The 21,503-nt window shown below is 34.6% G+C and overlaps 1 protein-coding gene across 4 annotated transcripts in view; it reads left to right on the top strand.

The window, feature by feature from the left end:
* LOC138329055 (uncharacterized) overlaps window positions 1-18,672 on the top strand; it is a 44,049-nt gene extending 25,377 nt beyond the window's left edge. Inside the window, exons 1-8 of one of the 4 annotated variants that reach the window (XM_069275774.1) lie at window positions 1,729-1,812; window positions 15,039-15,089; window positions 15,443-15,533; window positions 15,851-15,937; window positions 16,211-16,288; window positions 16,643-16,924; window positions 17,180-17,369; window positions 17,577-18,672. In XM_069275774.1, coding sequence (XP_069131875.1) covers window positions 15,060-15,089; window positions 15,443-15,533; window positions 15,851-15,937; window positions 16,211-16,288; window positions 16,643-16,924; window positions 17,180-17,369; window positions 17,577-17,685 — 867 coding nt within the window. In that variant the 5' untranslated portion in view covers window positions 1,729-1,812; window positions 15,039-15,059 and the 3' untranslated portion in view covers window positions 17,686-18,672. Of the gene's footprint in view, window positions 1-1,728; window positions 1,813-13,320; window positions 13,434-15,038; window positions 15,090-15,442; window positions 15,534-15,850; window positions 15,938-16,210; window positions 16,289-16,642; window positions 16,925-17,179; window positions 17,370-17,576 lie in introns of those variants that run through there. The other 3 variants (XM_069275776.1, XM_069275773.1, XM_069275775.1) reach the window with 3 other exon arrangements.
* Window positions 18,673-21,503: the final 2,831 nt, after the last annotated feature.

Here is a 21,503-nt window from a genome sequence, read left to right as displayed (position 1 = left end):
GTAGCCTCCAAAACCTTAACAACTCCAACTATTACAAAAAATACTGTAGCCTCCGAAATCTTAACAACTCCAACTATTACAAACAAAACTGTAGCGTCCGAAACCTTAACAACTCCAACTATTACAAACAATACTGTAGCCTCCGAAATCTTAACAACTCCAACTATTACAAACAATACTGTAGCCTCCGAAACCTTAACAACTCCAACTATTACAAACAATACTGTAGCCTCCACAACCTTAACAACTAGCACTATTACAAACAATACTGTAGCCTCCGAAACCTTAACGACTTTCACATACGCAGCACATTGCTCCAGGGATGTATTCGTACATGTAAATAGCATGATTTGTTAATAGGATGGTAAACTTAATCTACCAACCTTTGCACATTGCCATTAACTGTTGATAAGTGAAATAATTAAACGAGTGAAAGGAAGTGACTTTTAATATACGTTAATTACAATATCTGTTAAATTGTTGGTGTTATTCAATTTTCATTGTATTAACATCCAGTTTCAGTTTTGAAAATTCACTGTTTTAAAGTTGAGGAAAGCTTATTCACTTGGAGAAATATTCGTTTAACTAAAGTATATATTCATTAACTGTGACTAGCTTTTCGTGATCCTGACCTTCGGACCAAGAAGCAAAGAACTAGTGATAGAATAGATGGCAATATAATGTGAACATTTGGGAATTACTTGATAGAAAACAATTGCCATGAAGTGTTACTGGTAGGAATGACCACATTAGATATCAATATAGCACTATTTATAACGGCTAGAGATAAGCTATCTAACTGAACGTGATGAAGTAGTCCTTTTAGTACCCATCCGATACTAGGCACTGACACCACTTCTTTAATTGTAATTAAGGTACAACTGGCAGTGGTATCAATACACAAAGATGACACTAGTATCATTGTACACGCCGTCCCTTCTTGGCAGTTGTATTTAAGAACAAGTATGATGGGGAAAGATCCGTTATTTTAGACCTTGTGGATTTCCGAATTTGATAGCATAGTGATCCTTTACGATAAAGACGTGTTCTTGCTGACATGAATGTGTTTATTGTTAATGTGACAGTGTGATAACACAATAGGTAGTATGAAGATATTGCCATATAGCATCGGATTAAATAGAACTTATCCATAGACAATGTATGCGGCACTCAGTGAAGCGATAACACTTATTGTTAAGGAGCCAAGTCATTGCCTTCAAGTATAACTTGTTTCCTTACCTCCTTAACGGGCTTTGCTATAGTCTAAGATATTGCGATATCACTTTTGATCTTAGCGGGCTTTCTCTATCGTCTTAAGTGTTCTCACATCACTTAGATTCAACTGTTTTCAGATTGCTTCACTGATTTACAGATTGATCTGTATTAACATCCAAAACTGTCTAGAATTATTTTAAACATGAATTAAGGACAATATCATTTGTATGTCCGATAAATATTCATAGGATTTTAGATTCGTGTTTAAATGTGAATGGTAGGGTGTATTGATAACGAGCAAATAAGCGAAGTTTGTTTTTTATTTATAATTACATCTTTAGCACAGATGCAATTGCAAGAAACTGTAATAAATGAATACCACTTAAAGCCTTCGACATAAGGAAATGTGTTTCAGTGGTGACTTACAGATGACCATTTATAACTTCCCTTTACAATAAAATCATCAATTTTCCTCGACCATCTTCATTATGATATACACACTGATATATAAATGAGTATTAACATGAAACATAAAAACAACTCCAATGCATAGACGTGATGAAATGTTTTATGCAGGATTTGTACGGACTATACCCGGTAAGTTAATGTTCCAGATTTCATTTCAAAATGCATTGTATGTTTTTATCAGTATACATTATGAATACATTTAAAATTAGTTATCAACAACAGCTAGGCCTATACTAATCAATTTATTTTGTACATAACATTGGAGATGAAGTATTTCATATACATATGAGAAAAAGGACAATATGGAAATAGTGTGAATAAAATGTAACAAAAGTATAATTTCATAGTGATGCTAGAATAATAGTACAGCCATAGTGATACTAGAATAATAGTGCCGCCATAGTGATACTAGAATAATAGTACAGCCATAGTGATACTAGAATAATAGTGCCGCCATAGTAATACTTGAATACTAGTACATCCATCGTGATAATAGAATAATATTACAGTCATAGTGGTACTATAATAAAAGTATAACCATAGTGATACTAGAATAATAATACAGCCATTTTGATACTAGAATAATAGTACAGCCATTATGATACTAGAATAATACTACAGCCATAGTGATACTAGAATAATAGTACAGCAATAGTGATACTAGAATAATAGTACAGCAATAGTGATACTAGAATAATAGTACAGCCATTATGATACTAGAATAATAGTACAGCCATTATGATACTAGAATAATAGTACAGCAATAGTGATACTAGAATAATAGTACAGCAATAGTGATACTAGAATAATAGTACAGCCATTATGATACTAGAATAATAGTACAACCATTGTGATACTAGAATAATAGTATAGCCATAGTGATACTAGAATAATAGTATAGCCATAGTGATACTAGAATAATAGTACAGCTATAGTGATACTAGAAAAATAGTAAACCCATAGTGATATTAGAATAATAGTACAGCGATAGTGATACTAGAATTATAATACATCCATAGTGATGCTAGAATAATAGTACAGTCATAGTGATACTAGAATAATAGTATAGCCATAGTGCTACTAGAATAATAGTACAGCCAATGTGATACTAGAATAATAGTACAGCTATATTGATACTAGAATAATAGTGTATCCATAGTGATACTAGAATAATATTACAGCCATAGTGATGCTAGAATAATAGTACAGCCATAGTGATACTAGAATAATAGTACAGCCATAGCGATAATAGAATATAGTTACGTGTTAATATTGTGACTGCTCTAATTAAAACTAATATTTAATTACTTTTCAACTCGCTGAAGTCCTTTGATAGTATATGATTTTCTAAAACAATATTTTCGCCTTAACCGTTGAAAAACATTTTCCTATGCCTAAGTTTGGAATTTAATACTTTACTGTAGGTAAGATAATGCTAATTTTGTGTCTACAATCTAATAACGGGATCATACATTATAAAACATAATTCAATTACTTTCATCGACCCAAGGAGCGAGAAATATTATAAAAATAAGTGAAATGTTTACTGTTCTTCTAGGATGATCAGGTGATGTAGTGTAAAAGCCATTCGCCTTTCACAACGTGGGCTTTCATGGGGGTCATCAAAAGTAATTTGTATATGTTTCAACTTGTTTCGCAATCGATGTAAATAAGGAATAACCATTTTTTACATAGTATGTCAAAATGGAAAATTTGGATTACCATACCAAGACACAATCTATTTGGAAAACTTATAAATATGGGAAAAAACTTAGAAATATTTGGATATTTTGTAAACTGTAAATTTAACAATATACATTTTTATTCAGTATACTTAATTCTTATAATATATGGGAGTAGTAAATAATTTCACAGATATCTTGGCCTAATTAGAATAAAACTCTGTTTGCGTTTACGAGTTCAATTTGTCATTCTCATCCATTTGATTTTGACATTTTAGTAATTAGAGTCTATAATCTATTTCACAAATAGGTTGTAATGGAGAATATTTACAATGTAAATAACCACACACAACACAACACATGACAGATCACTTGTTCGGAAGGACAGATAGCGCAAGAATCTAGACATGTTCAGTGGAAGGATGTTCGACATACACACCATAAATCAATAATGATGAGACTCCTAAAAGGTGTTCATTTTAATACCTAAGATAGCAAAGCGTTAGTTGTAGCGCCGTGCAATCATCGCTGGGATACCATTGTACACCTCTGATACTTTTGTCACTGTTTTGATAACGTTACTGACACTTAAAGCGTCAGTAATGTTGATAAACACAAGGTCATGTACAGCACACAATGATGAAGGGCTGCTCTTAGAGGATTTACGCTTCTCATAACGGCCCTACTTAGAGATATTTACTCTTTAGCTTCCAGAGTAACAAATCGCAAAAAGAACGGGGATTTCTGATTTTGTGAGCTAGAATTTAGGAAGTAACACGTAACAAAAACAAAAATACGCGTAAGATCTAGTATTGTTTACATGTGAAGGTTTCTACAATTTTTTAAAAGTAATGTTGTTTACAAAGCCGATGGATACTTTTCAAACATAAACGTGGCACTGTCTTCTTACCATAATATTTATTACATCAAACTTTTGGTTCTTGTTACAATTGCTATATTTATGTATGGCACTGTTTTAAAAATAACATGGTTGTTATGGGATAAACAAAATATAAAGTTGTAGCGCTGTTCTGAAACACATTAAAACATAGAATTCCTCGAGAAAAGTCATCGCCATACAGTCAATATCTTGCATTTGCTACGTCTATGCCAACCTCGAGACCATTAAGTGGTAGGCTGGTGATGTTTTCCATTCATTTATGCTATCGTTCTGGTAATAAGTTTAAATATTGGATTTTACCACCATGGCAAGTTTTACTCAAACAATATAGTATTTTTTTTTATTCAATGACAATAAATAAATACATAAATAAATAAATAAATAAATAAATAAATAAATAAATAAGAATTGTAGGCTGGTAGCTCTCAAACTCTGTAAGCGAGCATTTTCTCATTGTAAAATTTCCCTTTATTTTCATGAAATTTCAATCCGTTCATCGAATAGTTACATATTGAAACATTTTAAGACACAATGTTAATCTTTTGAATCATACTTTTATCGAGCTTTCGAGTACTTGGAACATAAAGCAACAACACTCTTTCAGAGTCTTTTCTTTGCTAGCCAGGTTCTCTTCGTTGCTAATGTACCTTTTCGTATGATTAATTGAATCTGAATAGCAATAAAAAAATATATCACAAAAAACTGCGACACTCGGAATAGACTTAACACGTTTATCTGGAGATTAAGTACGACTTGACGTCTTTAATATCATAATTTTTTACATATCTCTCAAAGCCATATTTCTACATAAAAATCTCTAGATTACACTTTGTAGATTGGTATGTATGAAGATGTCGATAACGATTAATTTTATCACAGCAAACCCCATATCCCCGACAACTTGTTAAAGTCATTTAATGTGTTTAGTTTACTTTTTGTGTAACGATAACATGCTCAAACTGCTATTGATGGAACGTGTTCACTTTCTCAGTACTCACTTTTTAACCTTATAGATGAGGGCAACGAATTATGACAAATACTTACCTACGACCTTAAAATACATACTTAAATACTTGATACACTGCAAATTCGCCTACGTCGCTGAGAAACGCTTATTTATTTTATGTTCAGACTCATCGATATATATATTTTTTTCTTTATCTTACTTTTAAATTTTTACGTTTGTACATTTGAGAACTGAAAAATCTTTCAACATGATATCACATCGTAAATGTAACTCACGGGAGTATAGAAACAAATTTTGAAAATTGTAAATTGTTTATATATTCTTTATAAAATCTAACAGAAATACAATTATAGTTGTGTGTTGATATGGTAGGGATAACGGAGAACTTTTAATTTGGTTTTATTTTATTCAATTAACATCATCAACTATAGACATTGGTGGAATGGTACTAATGTCGTCAAATATGGCCATTTCTGGTATGACTCTCAGATCTAACAACAATGGCGGGGGCATAGTGAACGGGCGGTTAAAGTGTCCCTAAACATTTTAAATACAGCTGTATGGTTGTAATGGCGGGCACATATAGTCGTAGTGTCCATAAACATTCTAACTGCAGTTGTATGGTTGTAATGTAAGGGACATAGTTAACGGGCAGTTAAAATGTTCCTAAACATTATAACTACAGCTGTATGGCGGGGACATAGTTAACGGGCGGTTAAAGTGTCCCTAAACATTATAACTACAGCTGTATGGTTGTAATGTCGGGGACATAGTTAACGGGCAGTTAAAGTGTCCCTAAACATTATAACTACAGCTGTATGGTTGTAATGTCGGGGACATAGTTAACGGGCGGTTAAAGTGTCCCTAAACATTATAACTACAGCTGTATGGTTGTAATGGGGGGACATAGTTAACGGGCGGTTAAAGTGTCCCTAAACATTATAACTACAGCTGTATGGTTGTAATGTCGGGGACATAGTAAACGGGCGGTTAAAGTGTCCCTAAACATTATAACTATAGCTGTATGGCGGGGACATAGTTAACGGGCGGTTAAAGTGTCCCTAAACATTATAACTACAGCTGTATGGTTGTAATAGTGGGGACATAGTAAACGGGCGGTTAAAGTGTCCCTAAACATTCTAACTGCAGCTGTATGGTTATAATGTCGGGGACATAGTTAACGGGCGGTTAAAGTGTCCCTAAACATTATAACTACAGCTGTATGGTTGTAATGTCGGGGACATAGTTAACGGGCAGTTAAAGTGTTCCTAAACAATATAACTACAGCTGTATGGTTGTAATGTAAGGGACATAGTTAACGGGCAGCTAAAGTGTTCCTAAACAATATAACTACAGCTGTATGGTTGTAATGTAAGGGACATAGTTAACGGGCAGCTAAAGTGTCCCTAAACATTATAACTACAGCTGTATGGCGGGGACATAGTTAACGGGCGGTTAAAGTGTCCCTAAACATTATAACTACAGCTGTATGGTTGTAATGTCGGGGACATAGTTAACGGGCTGTTAAAGTGTCCCTAAACATTATAACTACAGCTGTATGGTTGTAATGTCGGGGACATAGTTAACGGGCAGTTAAAGTGTCCCTAAACATTATAACTACAGCTGTATGGTTGTAATGTCGGGGACATAGTTAACGGGCAGTTAAAGTGTCCCTAAACATTATAACTACAGCTGTATGGTTGTAATGTAAGGGACATAGTTAACGGGCGGTTAAAGTGTCCCTAAACATTATAACTACAGCTGTATGGTTATAATGGTGGGGACATAGTTAACGGGCGGTTAAAGTATCCTCAAACAATATAACTACAGCTGTATGGTTATAATGGTGGGGACATAGTAAACGGGCGGTTAAAGTGTCCCTAAACATTAAAATACAGCTGTATGGTTGTAATGGCGGGCACATATAGTCGTAGTGTCCATAAACATTATAACTACAGCTGTATGGTTGTAATGTCGGGGACATAGTTAACGGGCAGTTAAAGTGTCCCTAAACATTATAACTACAGCTGTATGGTTGTAATGTCGGGGACATAGTTAACGGGCAGTTAAAGTGTCCCTAAACATTATAACTACAGCTGTATGGTTGTAATGTAAGGGACATAGTTAACGGGCAGCTAAAGTGTTCCTAAACATTATAACTACAGCTGTATGGTTATAATGTCGGGGACATAGTTAACGGGCAGTTAAAGTGTCCCTAAACATTATAACTACAGCTGTATGGTTGTAATGTCGGGGACATAGTTAACGGGCGGTTAAAGTGTCCCTAAACATTATAACTACAGCTGTATGGTTGTAATGTCGGGGACATACTTAACGGGCGGTTAAAGTGTCCCTAAACATTATAACTACAGCTGTATGGTTGTAATGTCGGGGACATAGTTAACGGGCGGTTAAAGTGTCCCTAAACATTATAACTACAGCTGTATGGTTGTAATAGTGGGGACATAGTAAACGGGCGGTTAAAGTATCCCTAAACATTATAACTATAGCTGTATGGCGGGGACATAGTTAACGGGCGGTTAAAGTGTCCCTAAACAATATAACTACAGCTGTATGGTTGTAATAGTGGGGACATAGTAAACGGGCGGTTAAAGTATCCCTAAACATTATAACTATAGCTGTATGGCGGGGACATAGTTAACGGGCGGTTAAAGTGTCCCTAAACAATATAACTACAGCTGTATGGTTGTAATGTCGGGGACATAGTTAACGGGCAGTTAAAGTGTTCCTAAACATTATAACTACAGCTGTATGGTTATAATGGTGGGGACATAGTTAACGGGTGGTTAAAGTGTCCCTAAACATTATAACTACAGCTGTATGGTTATAATGGTGGGGACATAGTTAACGGGCGGTTAAAGTGTCCCTAAACATTATAACTACAGCTGTATGGTTGTAATGTCGGGGACATAGTTAACGGGCGGTTAAAGTGTCCCTAAACAGTATAACTACAGCTGTATGGTTGTAATGTCGGGGACATAGTTAACGGGCAGTTAAAGTGTCCCTAAACATTATAACTACAGCTGTATGGTTGTAATGTAAGGGACATAGTTAACGGGCAGCTAAAGTGTCCATAAACATTCTAACTGCAGCTGTATGGTTGTAATGTCGGGGACATACTTAACGGGCTGTTAAAGTGTCCCTAAACATTATAACTACAGCTGTATGGTTGTAATGTCGGGGACATAGTAAACGGGCAGTTAAAGTGTCCCTAAACATTATAACTACAGCTGTATGGTTATAATGGTGGGGACATAGTTAACGGGTGGTTAAAGTGTCCCTAAACATTATAACTACAGCTGTATGGTTTAATGGTGGGGACATAGTTAACGGGCGGTTAAAGTGTCCCTAAACATTATAACTACAGCTGTATGGTTGTAATGTCGGGGACATAGTTAACGGGCGGTTAAAGTGTCCCTAAACAGTATAACTACAGCTGTATGGTTATAATGGTGGGGACATAGTTAACGGGTGGTTAAAGTGTCCCTAAACATTATAACTATAGCTGTATGGTTGTAAGAGTGGGGACATAGTAAACGGGCGGTTAAAGTGTCCCTAAACATTATAACTACAGCTGTATGGTTATAATGGTGGGGACATAGTTAACGGGTGGTTAAAGTGTCCCTAAACATTATAACTACAGCTGTATGGTTGTAATGTCGGGGACATAGTTAACGGGCAGTTAAAGTGTCCCTAAACATTATAACTACAGCTGTATGGTTGTAATGTCGGGGACATAGTTAACGGGCGGTTAAAGTGTCCCTAAACATTATAACTACAGCTGTATGGTTGTAATGTCGGGGACATAGTTAACGGGCGGTTAAAGTGTCCCTAAACATTATAACTACAGCTGTATGGTTGTAATGTCGGGGACATAGTTAACGGGCGGTTAAAGTGTCCCTAAACATTATAACTACAGCTGTATGGTTGTAATGTCGGGGACATAGTTAACGGGCAGTTAAAGTGTCCCTAAACATTATAACTACAGCTGTATGGTTGTAATGTCGGGGACATAGTAAACGGGCAGTTAAAGTATCCTCAAACATTATAACTATAGCTGTATGGCGGGGACATAGTTGGGCGTTAAAGTGTCCAAACATTATAACTACAGCTGTATGGTTGTAATGTCGGGGACATAGTTAACGGGCAGTTAAAGTGTCCCTAAACATTATAACTACAGCTGTATGGTTGTAATGTCGGGGACATAGTTAACGGGCGGTTAAAGTGTCCCTAAACATTATAACTACAGCTGTATGGTTGTAATGGTGGGGGACATAGTTAACGGGCGGTTAAAGTGTCCCTAAACATTATAACTACAGCTGTATGGTTGTAATGTCGGGGACATAGTAAACGGGCGGTTAAAGTGTCCCTAAACATTATAACTACAGCTGTATGGTTGTAATGTCGGGGACATACTAAACGGGCGGTTAAAGTGTCCCTAAACATTATAACTACAGCTGTATGGTTGTAATGTCGGGGACATACTTAACGGGCGGTTAAAGTGTCCCTAAACATTATAACTACAGCTGTATGGTTGTAATGTCGGGGACATACTTAACGGGCGGTTAAAGTGTCCCTAAACATTATAACTACAGCTGTATGGTTGTAATAGTGGGGACATAGTAAACGAGCGGTTATAGTATCCCTAAACATTATAAATACAGCTGTATGGTTGAAATGCCTGCACATAGTGAATGGGCGTTTAAAGTGTCCTTTAAAATCATAACTACAACTGTATGGTTGTAATGACGGGGGCATAGTGAACGGGCGGTTAAAGTGTCCCTACACATTATAACTACAGCTGTATGGTTATAATGGTGGGGACATAGTTAACGGGCGGTTAAAGTGTCCCTAAACATTATAACTACAGCTGTATGGTTATAATGGTGGGGACATAGTTAACGGGCGGTTAAAGTGTCCCTAAACATTATAACTACAGCTGTATGGTTGTAATGTCGGGGACATAGTTAACGGGCGGTTAAAGTGTCCCTAAACATTATAACTACAGCTGTATGGTTATAATGGTGGGGACATAGTTAACGGGCGGTTAAAGTGTCCCTAAACAATATAACTACAGCTGTATGGTTGTAATGCCTGCACATAGTGAAACGGGTGGTTAAAGTGTCCCTAAACAATATAACTACAGCTGTATGGTTGTAATGTCGGGGACATAGTTAACGGGTGGTTAAAGTGTCCCTAAACAATATAACTACAGCTGTATGGTTGTAAGAGTGGGGACATAGTAAACGGGCGGTTAAAGTATCCCTAAACATTATAACTATAGCTGTATGGCGGGGACATAGTTAACGGGCGGTTAAAGTGTCCCTAAAGATTATAACTACAGATGTATGGTTGTAATGGCGGGGACATAGTTAACGGGCGGTTAAATTTTCTCTAAACAGTATAACTACAGCTGTATGGTTGTAATAGTGGGGACATAGTGAACGGGCGGACGGATAACGTTTGGGTTTGATAAGTGTAGCGTCCTATAGACAGCCATGGTCTTGCAAGGACGTGCCAGGTTTGGCAGGAGGAAAGCCGAAGTACACGGAGAAAATCCACCAACATGACAACTGTCCCGCATGGTATTCCAACTCGCAATAACCCAGAGGTAGAGGAAGGGCTGTGGTAATATGTCGAGACATTTTAACCACTCGGCTAGTGTTTAAGTGTCCCTCAACATTCAAACTACATGTTCATTGGTTGTAAAATTACAACGTTTACAAGTTGACTATTTGGGCTCCTCAAAGTTTGATTTCTCATTTAGAATGATTTAAGATTAGTTTGTTGATGCCAGGTATAAGTATTTATGTGGAAATTTTAGCAAAGAAGGAAATATGAAAATACTAAATCTATTTTTATTACGGAAGATTTGTTCCGTTCTTTTTATCAAAACTGCTGACATTTCTATAAGGTATTTCTATAAGTTGTCATGACGACAATGTCTGGAATATTTCCTCTTAGTCTCAACTCTAATTCTTGAGGACTGTAATATAATTAAGACGTTAAAGTTCCAAATTGACGATATTATAGGTTCAAAATATTCAGCAGAATAACCGCTAATATTCTATATTGCATATGATATAATACTTAACATTTCAGTGAATGTGAAAAAATACTGTATTTCATTTTACTTTTGTCTGCAAAATATATATACATTTTTCATTTATAAGATAATGAGATAAAAAAATGAAAAAAAATAAGATCACAGATGAATTCGATAGATTTGACAACATTGACAGGTTGTATAAATATCAAAACGTATCAATCTGACCCCATGTTCTGTAGCCTTTGGATTTTAGAATTAGGATCAACGCAATGTGTAGTAAACCGTTTAGATATAGTTACCAGCAAAATATCTTATTTGCCGCGTTTTTATTGAGTTTTATTTACAAATAAAGCATCTGTTTTTACATTAACCGTTTAGTTGCAATAACTAAAATGTGCATCTTTGGATTACATGTGAAGTTTGATACCAGTTTCTTACTGCCTCGGAGTTTACGTGCCTGCTTCTGTCGTTCTATTGACTAATTCCATTAGTGTTATTTGGTGCATCTGTCAGGTTTAAAGTCACAAATAACTGATCAAATTATTTACCAAACATTATGTGTGGTTACATCCCTTTCAGTAGGACAAATCTATACAAACTAGTCTGGCAATCTCAATAATTTGCTGCTCGCTACAAGTGAGTTGCATATTTAATGGCATATCCAAATATTTACAGTTTGTACTGTCATTGTCTCAATAATCATACTAAGAGAAATATCATATGATAAATCTGTACATATTTTATAACACGAGGGCGGTTCGTCTGTGGTACGATCACTATTTCTGGGTGATTGGATGACGTAACGTAAAGATCGGTGGTAAATTATATCACGCCATTCTAATGGGGCACCTCAGCCTCGAAACCGGCTGTCCAATGTATGATGTTGACAATGACGTTATTCAGTGAAGGAAAATAAAGAAACTTCTGTTAAAGAGACCATTATTTCTCTTAGTTCTTTACACAACGTACTGTAGATACTGTGTATAAGGGAGAACTTTTGACTTTTTGAAGGAATAAGATATTGAGCCCGAGTAAAGTTGATGAAAGCTGGAATCGTCGTGATTACGCACTTTACATGTAAATGAATATAAGTATGCATTATAAACCTTATCAAAATCAAACGTTATTCCTTAATCATTTTTATCTAACATCTAGTTCCATTTTTACTGATGATTTGAGATATCATTAGTACTAACACGTCCTAAAAGAACTAGACCGATGTCTTGTTAAGTGAACTCGACAAAGGTACTCAAATCCATATTAATTTTATTTTTTATTTGTATTGAGTTTTCCAATAGACAAAGTAGTGCAATACTTGGTAGCGAATTAAAATATTCACCATCTAATATCATGCCTTAAGTATAAATATATAACAACCACCGAAACCAAAATTTGATGAAGAAAAGACAATAACTGTTTGAGTGTTGCAGGGATATAAGTGAAAATGTATACCACGCCATCAATGGCACAATTACCGAAACTTTGATTAACATTTAACTTATATTTGGCGACTGTACGTCTACGCATACATGGCAGTTTCTGACATCATGGTACCACCCCCTATTGCGACTTAGACCGTCAACAAAATTTGCTATTGTACCTTTTTGTGAAATTGTAATGCGTACTTTACGTTGACTATTATCATAAAACAAAGAACCAGATATTCTACACAATGGTATTAATATATTACATATACTATCACAATCCGATATGTTTAATAAGTGTATGGCTTTGACAGTTTGAATTGTCGATGGTGACCAAATTTTGGAAATATATTTTTTGGTTCCATGGTAATTTTAAGTGCATATATATTCAACCATTAAGCTACGAAAATATAATCCTCCCATAATCTAGAAAATATAATCCAAGTTCAGATTTTATTTTTGGAACCGATAGGAGGCGGTTACTATAACCATTTAAGAATATTAATCTAGCAGAATTAGTACCCAGCCAATGGTTGCTCTTCGGGGCGGAGTCAGTGATGTCAGATTGTGTGTATGCGTGTAAAATAATACGGGGATTCCCCGAATTGGAGTGTTTTCCGGTTATATATGAATAAAAATAACACCACGCACAGATATCTCTCAGTGACGGCGACTATCGCTTCTCTGCACATTGAGACCTACACAGGTAAGCCTATGTATTTAGTTCTACATCTGTGTACAAAGTCGCTTGTATTTTTTATACTTTCTCTATAATGCTTGTATTTTATAAGATAAGGATGCACATTTATAATTTATAGATAAGCCGTTCAATGTTTTACAAGTTAAAGTTATGCAATGCGTGTACTTCATAATTAAAGTGACAAATCTATCCGTCCATAACTTATAATGTAACAAATTTCAAATTCTTTATCAATACTTCTCTTACATTTAGGAAAATAATATTAAGTACTAAATATCAAGAAGATAATCTGGGCAAAATGCAAATACAGAAATTAGTTTTGGTGTTTAGAAATAATCAAATCAGGGCTTTATTAATTAGGTCTAATAACATATAAAACAAATAATGTATAATGCTGCGTTATTCCATATTCAGTTCTGTATCGGTATGCAGTTGTTTTAAAAAAACTTTTATATAATTATTTCTAACATGCCTTTCTACATAACTACACATGCTGAATGTTTGAACACTCTTTTATGGTATAAACTAAAAGCAGGGTTGCATCTAATAAGGATAATTCAACTAAAAATTAATTATCAATCAGTTTGCTAAAATGATGACTAGTACTACTTATTATTAGCATGGCATGTAACGGTTTTCTATCAAGACTTATGCATTCATATGCAGAGGTAAATGAACAAAGATAAAGACTTTGATACCTGACGTAAGGTAACTTCCAATATGCCTAAAAATAGATCATGATCTTTACGGTTTTCTTGGTATGCTCACCTGTGTCTAAAGAAGGATTTATAAATAGTGTCAAGGTCAGTTAGACACAAACTGCATATCAGTATGAAAAGTAGGTGAAGCGTAGAACTTACAGAGGTAGACATACGATATTTTGTATTGTTATACAATGGTGTTTACTGTGGTAGTGATACCTGGTGAAACAACGGAAGGTCTAACGCAACGTACGTAATGGTAAACTGCAGACCCATACATTCAGGCTTAGTTCAACAAGTTAAACTAACGTGTGCTTATTATCGGTGCCGCTCAATGTTTAACTCGAATTGTAAATAGTTAAACGATTTCTTTTAACAAATAAACAATTGGTAGTTTATCAGTCACCTACCCCACGCTTCATTTGATTGTCATGAATTTCTCTATATGACATACATTTCAACCGCTTAATTGTGTTTTTAAACATGTTATGGTATATTTTAGACATTTTTGTTGAATAATACCGCATACTGTTTGTTATTTATGTTGTTTATTTATATTTCTTTTGAACCTAATCTTATTATGATTCATCAAGCTCGTACGTAATCGTATTCTATGTCTTATCGTGTTAATATTTGTTGCTTAGACGTAAATTAATTTTGTGTTTAACAGTGTGTCTTTCAATATTGACTACATAATTATAATTTGATATGGATTGTGAAGAGATATTTTTGGTTCGAAATATAAACAAACGTATTATGGGGGTTTGTTATCCGTTTGATCGAGTTTTATGCAAACAATGTATATAATAATATTTGATTTAAAGCCTAGTTATCGCTGTTTACATAGTCCGTTCTCTTATTTGTAATTTTGTTATATCTTTAATATCACTGTACATGTTGTGCATTACAGGTGCTGTGACCAAGGTGAGCGATGGACTCGTGCACAATGAATAACTACCAGGTACGTTATTATACAGTCTTCATTTATCATCTTGACAATACGATGTAGTGTAAGCAAATCGAAATATAATATATAATCAATACTTGATTTAGTTACTAATTAGCAAAATATCATAGTCATTGATCCAAAATACAAACCTCTTCGGATATATGCATAATCAGCAGTTAAACTATACACAAACACATGGAGCATATTCGATAGTGGAAATACAGTTTTTGACTTATTAACGAAATTATGTTATAACTAAGGTACATTTGTATACCATATTATCAGAATATTTCAGTGGAGAAAAAGATACAAAGCCTTTTCTTGCGTTTTATTGAATTGTGTCTGGGTTTGTTTTTTTTAATCAGACAAGCTGTGATTTCTCGTATGACACAAACAATCAAGGTTACGTCTGCACAGAACAGTGCTGGATAAACGAACTGGAAACCTGCGAACAAGGTACAGAAGTGCAAAGTATTAGTCTATTTAAATGTCGAGCTTTATTAGTGTTTAAATACATTAAAATCACATATATTAGAAGTAAATTGAACCCTATGTCAACGTTATCTCAGTATTCAATTTTCTTGAACATAATAGTGAGTTCATAAATAGTTCGAGTTCTCGAGTTATATGAATTTGAATTTGAAAAATAATAACATCATTAATAAATAAATAAACTCATATTTGCCTTAATTTGTCTGATAGTTAGACGATTACTTCACAATGTTCTAATCATTTGTTCGCTCTAACAGACTTCCTTTTGTTATGTTTTACAGTAGATTTCCCAGCCAATTTCTCAGAATCAGATCCAGCAATTCATGATTTCATCAATCTTCTCTTACCGCAAATTACTGGCCAAATGAGTAAGTAATTACAATCACGTTGTACCGTAAAGGTCATAAGGTTAAACAATTATCAACTAGGCATAAAGAATAATCGCTAAAGTGTTTGTTCTAAATTCACATTTTAGTTAACACATCAGGTAAAAATTTCAGATATTGGTATTTAAATATTTCGATAATTTACATGTTTGAATTTTGATTACTTTTGCAATATCATTTGTTCCTTAATGATATTAATGATTCAAAATTACTATGGTATTTTTTATCACATCTTATAAAATATTATTATTTCAGATAACAGTGAATTTCAAGCAATAAATCCACAGCAGCCAGATATCGTTAATGAAGATTCCTGGTCTGACAACGACAGTGGTGAGTACAAAATTAAATCAAATTTAACTCAAATAATTGTCGTTGCACATTAAATTATGTGGTCGTTAACATTGTGAGTCGTAGTTGCCGAATAGTCAATATTAGCAATAGCCTTCTGTGATGGATTTTGAGTTTGAATCAAACATGGGACAGCTTCAAAGTACTGACCGTAGGTTAGTGCTAATTTATCCTGGTTCATGTATATATACTTCGTTTTCTAAACCGGTTACGTAATATTCATAGGAAATAAAACGAACAGAACAAGTAGTGTTAAGGCTTCACGTTTAATTACGAAGATTAGAATACTATTATATTAGTTGTTTATATAACAGTGTTCATTTTTATTACTTACAGTAATTATAGGTCCTGATGACCTCCGAGGACTCCCATGCAGCCGACAGGACTACTATGCAGAGAGCCTTAATGAGTCCAGTGTTGGGAGTGGACATTTTGATATCTACCAGCCACCCCAGATTCCCTCCCCTGACTGTCATATCTACAATAACCCTAGCCTGCCTCCCATTGATTATCTCCTCCAAACGACGAGACAGACTTCCTCCACACAACGACCGTGCACAATAGACGACGAGGAGGATGACGAGGAGTCGGAGGCGATCGTTAAAAAGGGAAAACGAGGTAATGGATTTCAAAGAGGATTCCATGTTACTAAAGTCTTTGTTACTACATCCACTATAACGAGTATTCTGGCATCGACAGCGACTTAATAGTTTCGGTAAAAAAACAGGAAGGGTCACATTTCTGAAAACAATATATTCACTAAAGAACATACTTCCGGCACTTATAATTATTCTTACACACACGTATTGTAGCAGTAAAAAACCAGAAAGCACATTCCGAATTTAAATCATTGTATTCTTTTATTCATTTTAGGTGCCAAGAATATTTTATTGTGGAAGTTTCTACTAGATGAGTTAGCAGATGCACACCAGAAACACATCCGATGGATAAGCTGTAAGGAAGGGACCTTCAGATTTGTCGATACAGCAGAAATCAGCAAGATGTGGGGAGCGAAAAAGCGAAAAAACGACATGAATTTTGAAAAACTCAGCCGTGGAATAAGGTGAATATATATTAAGTATGAAAATATTTGTAAGCGAATAACAGTATTCACATGGTTATGATATTTGATATCGATCTATCCTGGTGGTAGCTTAATCGGAAAACTAAAAATAAAATGTCTTAAAAATTGTTGTTATTAAAGTGCTCTTAATTCTTCTTGGAACGATTTTTACAGATTTTTTTTCAAATTTGTTTTGTTTTGTTTAAGGCACTACTACAAATCTGGATTCATGAGACGCGAAGACGGAACAAGGCTTGTGTACAAGTTCAACTGGAAAAAGGTCCCCAAGGAATACAGGCGACGATTTGCGCTATAATCTCACCCCAAAAAACACTATACGCAGGAGAAACGAGAGGCCAGGGAAAAACTGTCCTTGAATATTATAAATACTGGTATGCCAATTTGCCATCTGTAGAATTCAAGTGTGACAACTGCTCATGAAACCTGGTCAGTGAGCTGAATCGTGTTTACTTCTTAAACAGACTGTAGAAGTTCCAAGTTGATCTGTGCAATATTTGAGCTGTTGCTTTGTAAATTAAACCGCTCATGCTATCACAAATAAAATGATAATATCGCTGGGACGATGCAATAACTTGGTGCAAGTCGCTGTGCAGGAACATGAGTTGCTAATGTAAACGACTAACTTAAGAGGATTTCCGGTATCAACAGAGTCTCTCGTTCACATTGGTCTACTGAAGAAAAAAGAGTCGAGTAGTGTATTTGCTAGTGAATGGGAGGGAGTAATGTCTCAATTAATCTTCAAGTAGAACCTCATTCTTCATGACACAAAATAAAATAAGTGAGCATTTCTAGATTAATATACCTGAAAAAATGTATGATTTTTGTTTTTGTTTTTTTCAAAAAGGAAGTATGATTCATCTTAAAAATGCGTTTATCAAAGGTTAAATTGTTTAGTCTAAAAAAAACACTAAAACAATCAAATACATGTAGAAATGTGTAAAGAATAACGAGGTTTTATAGAGATATCAAATGCACCACTGCCATTTTTATACTTGTTGTTTAAAGTGATGTCATTGAATGAGTCCTTATTTTTAGAACAAATGTGTTTGTGCGGATGAATGTTGCGTGCGTCATAGTGTGTCGTGTTTTAACGTTTAAAGTTATGTTATATTCAAAATCAGTATTTGTTATAAAAATGCGATTTAGAATGTGTGCGACAACGGACAATTCATTAAAACATATCGTGTATATGTACTCATCACAATGATGTACATATTTTATTGTTACTATTTGTACATTAAAAGATTATTTTTGTAAATTGACAATAAAAATTAAAGATACATACCGGTTTTGTATTTGTTTAAAATATGCAACAGTTTAATATTTTAATGATTTTCTAATCTTGTATTTAATAACTTATGTTATCTGCCCCTATGGTAAATTGTCGTTTGTGATTGATTTCATTCTAAATTTACAATATTCACGCACGATGATTTACGATGTACCCCTTATACAGCGTAACAAATACTAAACCTTACCATTCCAATGCTCCCGGATGTTCATTGAAACACGATAAGGGTTTTTCCGGTTTATAAACACTAACAGGTTATTGTGAACAAGGGGGTACAGTAAAGGGACAATATTGGGGGAACCCCTGTAGTAAAAGTAGAGAGACAATATTGGGGGAACCCCTGTAGTAAAAGTAGAGAGACAATATTGGGGGAACCCCTGTAGTAAAAGTAGAGAGACAATATTGGGGGAACCCCTGTAGTAAAAGTAGAGAGACAGTATTGGGGGAACCCCTGTAGTAAAAGTAGAGAGACAGTATTGGGGAAAACACTGTAGTTAACCCTAACCCTAATCCAGTTAATCAGTTACAGTCTGGTCAGATTCGATAGATTCGTAAAAACATTTTGGTGAATCTATCGCTATTTAGTCGTCATTATATATATATCTATAAGATTATTGAAGTGACAGTTTAAAACAATGTACCAAGACAACGAAATAGCAAACAAAAATAGATAAATAAAGTAAGATGGATTTATCATATATTCAGTGTCGATATAGGTAATTATATAACATGTGCATAACTAAAATAATCAAAAATAATGTCATCCTCGATATTATCTTGTGGTTTCTACATGGATTATTGTTCTTATATCCACCCCTGAACTCTTTGCAAGTTACATTTGTAACATATGAGACAGACAGTTTGATCCTTTAATGATCTCCTTTGATACAAAGAATCGAATAATGGTAAGGCTTTGTAGTTGGGCATTGCTCTTCTGCACTCTTTAAACAAAGTCTTTGTAATCCTGTAATTGAGTTTTACAATGGCATAGTCCTTGCGTGGATATAATGACAGTGATACCAACCCCTGCAATATCGATGATGATATAATGCCTAGCCTAATTGAATTTCACATGGGTACTTTTTATTCTGCAACTTACCGTGGTAGAGACTAACATGCTAAAAGCTAACAAATCTACAGTTCCTAACCACATTTACCCACTCGGTAACATTTAATAATTTATGGTAAAGAGACAACGGTGTTTCCATGTGATACTATATATAGCAGAGGAAACCCATGATGTAATGGCGGTTCCTAGCGGTATAATTAGTAACAAAGCGCGTCACATGGGTCTTCTACAGTCTAAGCAGGGAAAACCTGCTTTCCGTTTACTGTAGGCGGCTCATTAATCCATACATTGTTTATACACACGCTAAAATTTTAAATACATACACATATTAGAAATTCTTAAATAACATACAGCTATACAATCATATCAACATTACAATAGAATATTTTTCGTTATATTTAACCTCTAGTAATCTCTAGTTCTTCTGGATTTAATATTCGATTGCAACATGGGAAAATTGCAAATTGCTACCGCAAGTCGGTGATTTTTCTCCTCACCCTTTAGATTTCATCCACCTGCTCAATATTACAGGTCAGGTTAAATTATACTATTTGTTAATAAGAAATAGATAATAATAATAAACCAACACTTTTTCACGATTCATTTATTGAATAGATTCTGCACCTATGTCAAACACGCCAGCCTTTTGATCATCCTCATATAAATTAGAATAGACGGTATTTCATCATAATGAGCATCATCCTCTGAGGTTAAACATATGAAAGCATATCACATTTCATCAATATACATAGGAAACGTATGGTTCAGGTAATGTGAAGTGGACATAGTTCTCCGAAATTGTTCTATAAATAGTTGATGATGCAAGGTGAATAAGTATACCTTCAAGTATAAAAATGGTATACTATTAACATACAAAAAATGTCATTCAAATTCTACAACGAACTCCTTACCATATTTTTAACCATATATGGAATTTATTTCATAAAGATTAGGCAATATTTTGTGGAATTCCATGTACAATGCGTTTAAATATACTCGGTCTTCTGTCACGTTTGAGTGGTGGTGTAGAAAACATATATTTTCCATATCACTGTGTGGCACGTGTGTTGTTAGGCCTTTTGATATATGACGTAAGTGTATCACTATAGGAATACGCAAATATGCATGTGTAGTCGGGTATACAAGTACCGTATTGAGTCATATGGTTAAACATGAATATAATCTCACGAAAAGAGTGAAAATGTACAATAAATAATACCCCGTGGATTAGTCTAGACATATTTTTTCTTTTACATCGATTGCTAAACAAGTAATATAACTGATACGAAACACTTTTGGTTGTCTGGATGTAAGCACGAAAGGGATCTTAAAGTGGGGGGAAACCAAGGTACCCGGAGAAAATCTGCGTGATCGGGCAGGTGACCTTTGACCTATTCACCTGTGCCGGGGATCGAACCCCGGATGACTAGGTGAAAGGCGAGTGTGTTTTATTTCAAAAAATATTTTATTCAAATCTTTAAGAGTTGATTTATACCTACTTATATGTAATATAAATTTAAAAGATATCATAACGAAATACACACTTACTGCATATAGCTGTGTAGGTATAATAACATTCACACACTATCACACCATCATACATAAAAATTGAAATTGAAATAAAAAAAAATGCAGAAGCAGAAACGAGTAGGTATTATATAACTTAAAAGAAATTAGCAAAATGGAAGTATATGAACACACAATTCACACGTCTATTACTGAAAAATGAGGCTGAGACTAAATACAATATAAT

The sequence above is a fragment of the Argopecten irradians genome, chromosome 8 (genome assembly GCF_041381155.1).
Source record: "Argopecten irradians isolate NY chromosome 8, Ai_NY, whole genome shotgun sequence".
Taxonomy (NCBI): Eukaryota; Metazoa; Mollusca; class Bivalvia; order Pectinida; family Pectinidae; genus Argopecten; species Argopecten irradians.
Note: the sequence above shows the minus strand (reverse complement) of the source record. Positions and strands in the feature narration are given on the sequence as shown.